General features: G+C 40.9%; 2 protein-coding genes across 4 annotated transcripts in view; one reads left to right on the top strand and one right to left on the bottom strand.

Annotated features, from left to right (window-relative positions):
• apba1a (amyloid beta (A4) precursor protein-binding, family A, member 1a) overlaps positions 1–9,042 on the bottom strand; it is a 99,415-nt gene that overhangs the window by 62,682 nt on the left and 27,691 nt on the right. The window lies entirely within an intron of this gene.
• The window catches only part of LOC123959767 (E3 SUMO-protein ligase PIAS2-like), a gene marked incomplete at its 5' end in the record, with an annotated part of 32,832 nt that continues 27,603 nt past the window's right edge, over positions 3,814–9,042 (top strand). Inside the window, 4 exon segments of the mRNA XM_046034034.1 lie at positions 3,814–3,947; positions 4,381–4,567; positions 4,821–4,957; positions 5,046–5,083. Coding sequence (XP_045889990.1) covers positions 3,814–3,947; positions 4,381–4,567; positions 4,821–4,957; positions 5,046–5,083 — 496 coding nt within the window.

The following is a 9,042-nucleotide window of genomic DNA, read 5'->3' as shown; positions in this document are numbered from 1 at the left end:
AAGTCTGAATGCGTGGGTCTCGGCGTATGTTCGCCGTCAGAATAGCTACGGCTGTTACTATTGTACATCTAAATCACACGCATTACAGAATGTGACACGTGTGTACGTTAGGTTATTTGTTCTACATAGGTCACGTTAGGCTAACGTTAAAGTTACGTCAACGGTGGCTAGCGTTAGCTCCTGAAGTAGTATGGTGGGATTAGCTTTTTTACTGTGGATAACGGAAGCTACTGTGTGTTTGGCTTCATTAAACATTCTTTGTAAAGAATTTGGTGAGGGTTAGGGTTACCGTCTTTTTCCTCTCCTGCGGCGCTTCACAGCCCGAACAACAGCCAAAGAGTCCATCACAAAAATGTCTAATAATTCCACTGATGAGGCGAGAAATGTGGGAACTAAATCCGCTGGAGTTGTTCCCCTGATGTTCATAAACTCTTCTCTGGTGAAAGAGCTCCGGGAATCACAGCCGAAAATTGAATTAAAACACAAATAAGACAAAGCGCACCTAACACCGAGGCAGCTATACACAGCGCCGTCTTGGAAGATGCAGAATAAATCAATAGTGCCTGTAAAAAAAAAGATACTGTTACCAGTTGAATTACTGTAGCGATATACAGTTGGCTTTGTTGCTACACTAGCACGTTAAGTGCTCAGCAGACAGAATAGGCCCAAATCTATATGCTTTTAGGAGTGGGAATCTCTGGGCACCTCACAATTCGATTACGATTCAGAGGGCTGCGATGCGATTTATAAAATTATCGATGCATCTTGATGCATTGTTTTTTCTTTACAGGATCTGTGGATAATTGCACATTAAATTTACGCATTAAAATCCAAAAGAAACTTCTCCTAATTAGCTTAAAAGGACTAGCTTGTATCCCTAAACCATGTTGTATAGCTATAAATGGTGACAAAACAGCAACAAAAGTCAACAAACTTATTTAATGGTTTTCCAGCAACCCTAAATCAAAGAATACAAATTAGATTAAGGAATTTCCCTAACAAGTTTTATACTTCCTTTGAATATAATCCAATTAATCTAACTTCCACCTTATTTTGAAAACCGGGCGTTGTCACGTGTATCCTCACGCTAAACTCATCAAGTCCGACCCAGTTTGATAATGTTGTATGTGGTTCTGGTATGGCGTAACATGAAGACTTCACAGCCTCTCTCCAAGTAGGACTCTCATACATACTTGTCTTTGTAAAGAGACAAACTGACAGGATAAAGTCGCTAACCTCCCAGTCAGCTCGTACTCGCCTGTTTCAGTGGCTTTACCATAAAGGCTTTAATACGTGTGCACTCCAAATATAGGTGCGGGTAGCCTAATCGCCTTCTCACAAACAAGTGACAGAAACAGGCCGTTAACGTTATCGTAGTTGCCTCAAAAGAAAAGTGGTTGTCTCCAGTCGGCTGCCAAAGTGTGTGAGCATGTGAGTTTACAGCAACGTAAAGCAGCGCCCGCAAAACACAACGTTAGAGGTCTGTAATGTTATGAGATGTGTAAAAGTATTTTCGGTTCATTTTGAAACTATGACGGAGCAAATTAGACTGTGGCGGGCCGCCATGGACTCATTAATTAATGGGTAAGTTTAGTCAGTTCAGTCTAAGCTTGTACCTGATGTTCTCAACCCTTGACAAGTAGGTAAGTTAGTAATGACATACAGCTGAGCTAATTAATATTACTCATTAAGCTAACGTTACATAGCAGCCAAAAAACGTGCTGTACAGGGGAGATGTTAGCTAGCGTTAGCCGCTTTCTCTTTTCCAGCAGTTGGGGAAACTTTTATTAACGGACACACTGTGACCTACACTGCACGTTTACCACCAGACAAACTTCCTGCTAGTCGTGTTCAGCCTCTCACTCACTCACTAATTCGCTCGGCCTCACACTAAGGATACACAGAGACCGGGGTGGAAATTAAATGCGGGTAGATTTTGCGTTTGGCGGCCAAATGTTGGAAGGCTACCCGCCACATTGGCGTACGATATCGCCATATAATAGCTTTTGGATGGTACCTTTGTCGTGTGTCGCACTTAAATTTGTCCCCACTGTACCAAGGGATCTAAAATCATGTAACACACGGATTAGGGGCGTTCATTGGTTGTTGTTTATGTTCATTTCAGGTTACTTGTGTCTGATTGGCGTACATATGTAAGGGGGTGGGCGTTAGGGGATTGAAGTCGGGGTCGGGAGCCATCAAGTTGTGCTTGGAGTACCTGGAGTGTTTTTTAGCATTTAGCTAGCTAGTTACCATTATAACGTGCATACCAGTCAACCCTCCCACTTCCCCCGGGCTTCTCCCGTATTTTACCGTTCTCTCCCGGTATCCCCCCATAAATCTCCTGTTTATTTATACCCGCTGTTTGCTACGTTCCCCTCCGTTAAAGCCAGTGGCAGCATGTAGAACAGCTCACAGCATCTGCAAATAAAACAAGAAGAAGAAGCAGCGAGACGGGTTCAGGACAGATGATGCGTTGCTAAACAGAGTATTTCACCTGCATTTGCCCGTAAAAGAGATTCATGCAAACCAGGAAAATGATTTACAATGTGAGAGTTAAAAACTACAACCTACAGTAATTTTTTGTGCATGAATGGTTGTGATGTTTTTGTTAGTACTTAGCATTAATAAATTACAGTCCAACGTATACTGTTTTTCTTGCACAAAGATTTAATAAATGAAAATTAATATTAGGTCTATAGTAGCAATAAACTTCATATGAAAGTTTAATGAATATAGTGGGGGGGGCTAAAGCAGAGCATAAAATAAATTAATGAGGAGATTTAAGTTGAATGATTAATAAGCATCTTGTAAGTTTATAAAACAATTTACTGTTATGTCTTAAGTACATTTTATAGCAATTTATTTTGCTTCAAATTTCAATCTGGTGTCGTCTTTAAGTTTGTATTCGACAGAATACCTTATTATCTCCGTTAAAAGTACTGAAACAAATGTTTACGTGACATAAAAAAATGTTTGGCCGGGGGATTTTCTTTTTCACCTACCAGTCCCATTGGCAGGTGAGCCAAAAAGTTAATTTCCACCCCTGCACAGAGAGCTCGCCAGGCCTTAGGTGTCACCATGCTTGTACAGTGTGTGTGAGTTAAAATCATTACTTGTGCATTGATATTAATGATTGTGTGACATTTAGGTAGGGTGGTTATTCATTCCGCAGTGGTGATGTCCTGAATACAGGGGGAACACTCTGTTATGTACACGCCAAAGACAGTCCAGGCACGAGTTCCGCCTTTTTGAGTTCTGTGAACGTTACGTTATCAATTAACATTTAAATAATTGTTTTTTGTTTTGACATTTCTTAATTGAGTCAGAATGTTCCACGTACGCATCGTGACTCATCTTAGAATAAATTTTTTTTCTCCCAACCTATACGCTATCGGCCTATTTAAGGAATTAGCCTGCTAGTTTTCACTTATATTGTTGACTAATTAAACACAAATCAACGACAAAATCCCATCCCCTATAAGTGTCTACTTTATTTAATTTTATAATTTTTGAATGTTCTTCCTGTCAAATCGCACAACTTTATTTTGTATTTTTTGCATGTATTTCCTGTCCTGACAGTGGAACCAACCTGAGAGCCTGCACTGGAAGCGACTCCACAGTGGAGGTCTCCAGTTACAGACTCTTGTAAAATTAACATGAGAACTTCAAGTCTTTAATGGCTCGTGGTCATGAAAACGGGTTCATGGATCAGAAGCTGAGAAACCCACCAACGAAGTCACTCTGCTTGCGTGACCAGTTGGAGTACAATTAATGTATATTGGTGTCTTAAGTATTTTATTCTTTGTTCAGTTTATTCTTGGAGATCCTGAATGACTGCTCAGATGTGGATGAAATCAAGTTCCAGGAGGATGGAACCTGGTGTCCCATGAGACCAAAGAAAGAGGCTGTCAAGGTCCCCTCTCACTCAATTCCAAAAATTGAGAGTAAGTACATCATCATGAAGTATTGTGTGAGTATCAAGCCATATATATATTATTCTTCTGTCCCCGTCTGGTAAGACATACAGAAATATCTGCTGCCCACCGACAGCTTCTTCCCCCAGGCTGAGAGTTTAAATTCGCCCAATCCCACCAACTCCATCAGAGTGAATGTGGTGATTGTGTGTGAGACTAATTTCAATATACAGCCTCGTGTTGTAAAATGACCATTAAATAACGCCTCAACATGGATGTACAGAATGCTGGATTTAAATACTTATTACCATGAACACAGTTATATCTGACTCAGTCCCACATACACTGTCCTGCTATTCCAAAGTGGATTCATCCACTGTTGAAAATAGTCCCAACACCATTTCCTCCTGTTTTAGTTATGATGGTCATTTAAATTACTGTGCCTTTTTTTTGTTTGTTTTAGCCTTAGCTCCTTTGCGCCAGTCTTCAGTGGTCCCCCATTCCACTGAGCCCAGCTCCACAAAGAAGGCTGATGTGATTGATCTGACTCTGGAAAGCTCTTCTTCCTCGTCTGATGAAGACGACACAGACCCTCCACTGAAGAAACGCTGCGTTTACATTTCCAAGAACGAGGAGATGCATGCGAAGGGGTGAGCAAGCCTCTGTTGTTTTCTAGAACCATAGACAGACCTGCATGTACCAACAAAAAACTCACCATCAGTTGTTAATCTCATCTTTGTGTCAGTCACAGTCAGGAGCACTGGACACCAGAATTGTTTTCAGTGATAAATGTTTGCTGTGTTCAGAAAGGATGAGATCTGTTACAGTAAAAGGTTTTTATTATGGTGCAGCAGCTAATATTTGGACATTAAGCATGTTGAGAGTTGGCTGTCTTCCTCTCAGAGTGTTGACCTACCAGCCATCTGTGCGCATGCCAAACGCCCAGGCCCTGGACCCATCATATCTGACTGCTACGCTTGCTGACTATGCAGTCCCCTTCCACCCATCCACACTGGCCACCATCCCCACAGACATGCAGAGTGAGTCAGTTGGATAAGATGGCTGTAAGCACTATCACTACCACTATGTGCTACTGTTAATAATCTATTTTCTATTTCTTACCTATAGGTCTGGATTTGTTTTCCTTAATTCAAGCAGATCCTCAGGTATGTTTTTATAGTATTTTTTTTTTTACTGTTAAAACATGCACTACTAATTAGTGTTGTAGTCAAGACCACCCAAACCGAGACCAAGTCAAGACCAAGACTTTTAGGGGCTGAGAGCAGTCGAGACAAAGACTGAGGGACGGTGAGACCAAGACCAGTTCCCTGCATTGCATGGCAAGCAATAAAATGTGGAACGAGATCATAGGTACTTCTCAAATTGATCTGAAAGATCCACATTCCCATTAAAACACCCACATACAAACACTAAGAGCTGAAATCAACGTAAGTGTCGCAGGGAGGGGTGACAGTCGTTAATTAGGGTTATTGGTTGCATTTGAAGCGATATGTTTTACATCCAGTCAAAGTCAGGATGTTAACAAATCAGACAATGCAAAAGCAATTTATTGATATTCCCAAAGTTATGGTCTGGACTGGTCTTGAAATAATATCCAGAGTCCTCAATGACCGAGTACAAAGGCAGTCTAATCCGAGACGAGACCAAGACCATCAAAAAGTGGTCTTAAGACCGGTCTCGAGTACTACAACACTACTACTCATGATCTGTAGATCACCTTATCAGTCTAAAGCAGGGATGGCAGCAGCAGCAGCAGCAGAGAAATAACCTCGAGCTGCTTCTGAGAATAGCCGGCTCCCCGCATTTGTTCAAATTGCTTTCTAGTGAGTGTGGATACTGGAACAACGAGGAGGGCAAATGGAAACGAATACAGTAGGGAGTAAGTCTTAAGCATACAAAAGTAATCGGATTACAGTAACGCATTACAAAGTAATGCGTTACTGTAATCCGATTACTTTTGTCTAACACAGTAATGTAAAGCATTACTGTTTCACTTCAGTAATCACATTATAGTTACTAATACAAAAATTGTTGCGTTACTTGCGTACTGGTTCTTCAACTATCCGCATAACTGGAGGAGAGAGAAATAAATCAAACGTCCCTTTTCGTGCGTGTTTGCGTAACACTTTTCCGACCTCACTTTTGACTTAAGCGCCAGTTCATGAGGACGCAGAAATTGCAGAGCTGCTAAAGACGTCTTTCGAGAGGTGGAAGTATTGTATTAGTTTGGTGAAAGGACAGCGATACCCTCTAGTGCGCCTGTGGCGAGGCTCTTTAGTCTAGGCAGTCTTGTGCTGACTCCGATGAGGAACAGGTTGTCTGACAAACGATTTGAGACTCCTGCTTATCAGGTATAACCACTTCTTTGATAAGCATGTCCAGTAAGAGGGGAAAATCTACTTTAAAGCCATAGTTCGGCAAGTGAGCTACAGTAAGTTTGTTGTGTGGGTTTGGCCTGTTAACTGCACAAATCAGAGTACATTACAGAAGTTTTTTCTTTGAAGTCTCATCATCTGATATTGTGATGAGGGCCAGTGTGTTATTTATTTAAAATAAATAAATAAATTAACAACAAATTAATATTTGCACTGGTTGGAGGGACAAACTATAAAACAAACTAAAGTTATGTTGTATTGTAATGAAATTCATTACTTAAAAAAAGAGAGATCATGTGTATGCTCTCATTATAATAAGGATTTGTGTTGATCTGAGGTGTAACTTGTTTGGCAGTTATTGTGCATAGCAGGTAATGTTCCGCAGTTATCCAAAAGTAATGTAACTAATAGTGTAAATAGTTACTTTCAGCAGTGAGTAATCTAGTAAAGGAAGGCATTACTTTAAAAAAAAGTAACTAGTAATGTGTGATATTACTTTTTTTTGAGTAACTACCCCAACACTGGTGGTGTTAGGGCTGTACATATCGATTATTTTTCAAGTCGATTTAATCTAACGTATATTTTTGTTTATTCTAAAGAAAGAAAAGTTGCCTGTTACTCTATTAACATACCAATTTATCCAAAATAAATATCAAAAACATGCCTAATCAATAATCTATATTTTATTCAGTCACCCTGATGAAGCACATTAGAATAATGACAATAACAGCAAATCTTAAAATGAATCAAATTTCCACGTCACTGATGTTGTGACAATAACAGACATTAATTAGGCTACTTTACTTAAAACTTTAAATGTTTCTGCCATGGATTCATTTCAATATTGAGTAATGCAGAATGATAATAAAATGTATTTCTGCATCAGTGAACACCTGAAAGGACTCAGACTGTACAGACTGTCACAGAATTCTGATTCAGCTGTTTTCTCGCTCATACGTGGCCGTTAAATAAACAGAAAATATGAAGCAGCTGATAGTTTGCGGTGTAACGTTACGTTACCATGACAGCAGCGGGGCAGAAATTACTTTTAACATGAAGTGCAATGAAGAAACACTACGTGTCCTCGTGCTGATAATGTGCCGTGCTTGTGTGGCGACAGAAAGTAAACAGGATTTGCGGTGCTGCCGTCTAGACAAAGTGCTGCGGGATACTTCCGTTTCACGTGTTCGTGCTGCTTCACTATTCGTGGACAGCAGCTGCAGTGAAGCTGTTTCCAGTTCACAGAGCTCACGGAGCAGCACGTTGTTGAGTGTCTGTCTGAAATACTCCAAACTTTAGACGGTCGAAGGCGCCGTCTTGTAGCTGGAGCTTGTCCGGGATAATCCCACACCGGATGCAGCGACGCATGTAATGCCTCCTGGTCTCACCTCTGACAACCCAGAGTGAGACCAGGAGGCAGAGTCGCAGTCTAACACTCTTCTCTGCCCTTCTAATTCAGCAGTTACCCACCCAAAACCCTACGCAGAGTCGCAGTCTAACACTCTTCTCTGCCCTTCTAATTCAGCAGTTACCCACCCAAAACCCTACGCAGAGTCGCAGTCTAACACTCTTCTCTGCCCTTCTAATTCAGCAGTTACCCACCCAAAACCCTACGCAGAGTCGCAGTCTAACACTCTTCTCTGCTCCTCCATTCCAGGAGTTACTTAGTGAAAATCCTATAGTGACGGTGTCTGCCCCCCGACCATCGAAATTATTTAATCAAAGGTAAACAGAAGAGGAGCTGTACATAAAAACCTCATAAAAATTAAAACCACAAGAGCAATAGTGCAAACTAATAGGAGAGTTAAATGTGGACTCTTAAACATCAGATCTCTCTCTTCTAAAGGTGTACTAGTAAATGAACTAATATCAAATTATGATATTGATTTATTTTGTCTTACTGAAACCTGGCTGGGTGATGGAGAATATGTTAGCCTAAGTGAATCCACAAAAATCACAATTTTCAAATGTGCCTTCAGGATGTTAAAACCTGGATGTAATTTAATCTTTAAAGTCTCACATTAAGCAAATTTCAAGGACCGCCTTTTTTCACTTACGTAATATTGCGAAAATCAGGAACATCCTGTTTAAAAATGATGCAGAAAAACTAGTCCATGCATTTGTTACTTCCAGGCTGGATTACTGCAATTCCTTATTATCAGGCTGCTCGAAAAAGTCCGTTAAGACTCTTCAGCTGATGCAGAATGCTGCAGCACGTGTTCTGACAGGAACCAGGAAAAGAGATCATATTTCTCCTGTTTTAGCTTCTCTGCATTGGCTTCCAGTAAAATCCTGAATAGAATTTAAAATCATTCTTCTTACCTACAAAGCTCTTAATGGTCAGGCACCATCTTATCTTAAAGAGCTCATAGTACCTTACTACCCCACCAGAGCACTGCGCTCCCAGAATGCAGGGTTACTTGTGGTTCCTAGAGTCTCCAAAAGTAGACTAGGAGCCAGAGCGTTCAGCTATCAAGCTCCTCTCCTGTGGAACCAGGTTCCAGTTTGGGTTCAGGAGGCACCATCTCCACATTTAAGAGTAGGCTTAAGACTTTCCTCTTTGATAAAGCTTATAGTTAGGGCTGGCTCAGGTGAGTCCTGAACCATCCCTTAGTTATGCTGCTATAGGCCTAGACTGCCGGGGGATTCCCCATGATGCACTGAGCTCCTCTCTCCTCTACTTTCTCTCCCTCTGTATGCAACCTCATCCCATTATTGCATGTTACTAA

This window comes from Micropterus dolomieu, linkage group LG21 (genome assembly GCF_021292245.1).
Source record: "Micropterus dolomieu isolate WLL.071019.BEF.003 ecotype Adirondacks linkage group LG21, ASM2129224v1, whole genome shotgun sequence".
NCBI lineage: Eukaryota > Metazoa > Chordata > Actinopteri > Centrarchiformes > Centrarchidae > Micropterus > Micropterus dolomieu.
This window is presented reverse-complemented; position numbering and strand designations above follow the sequence as displayed.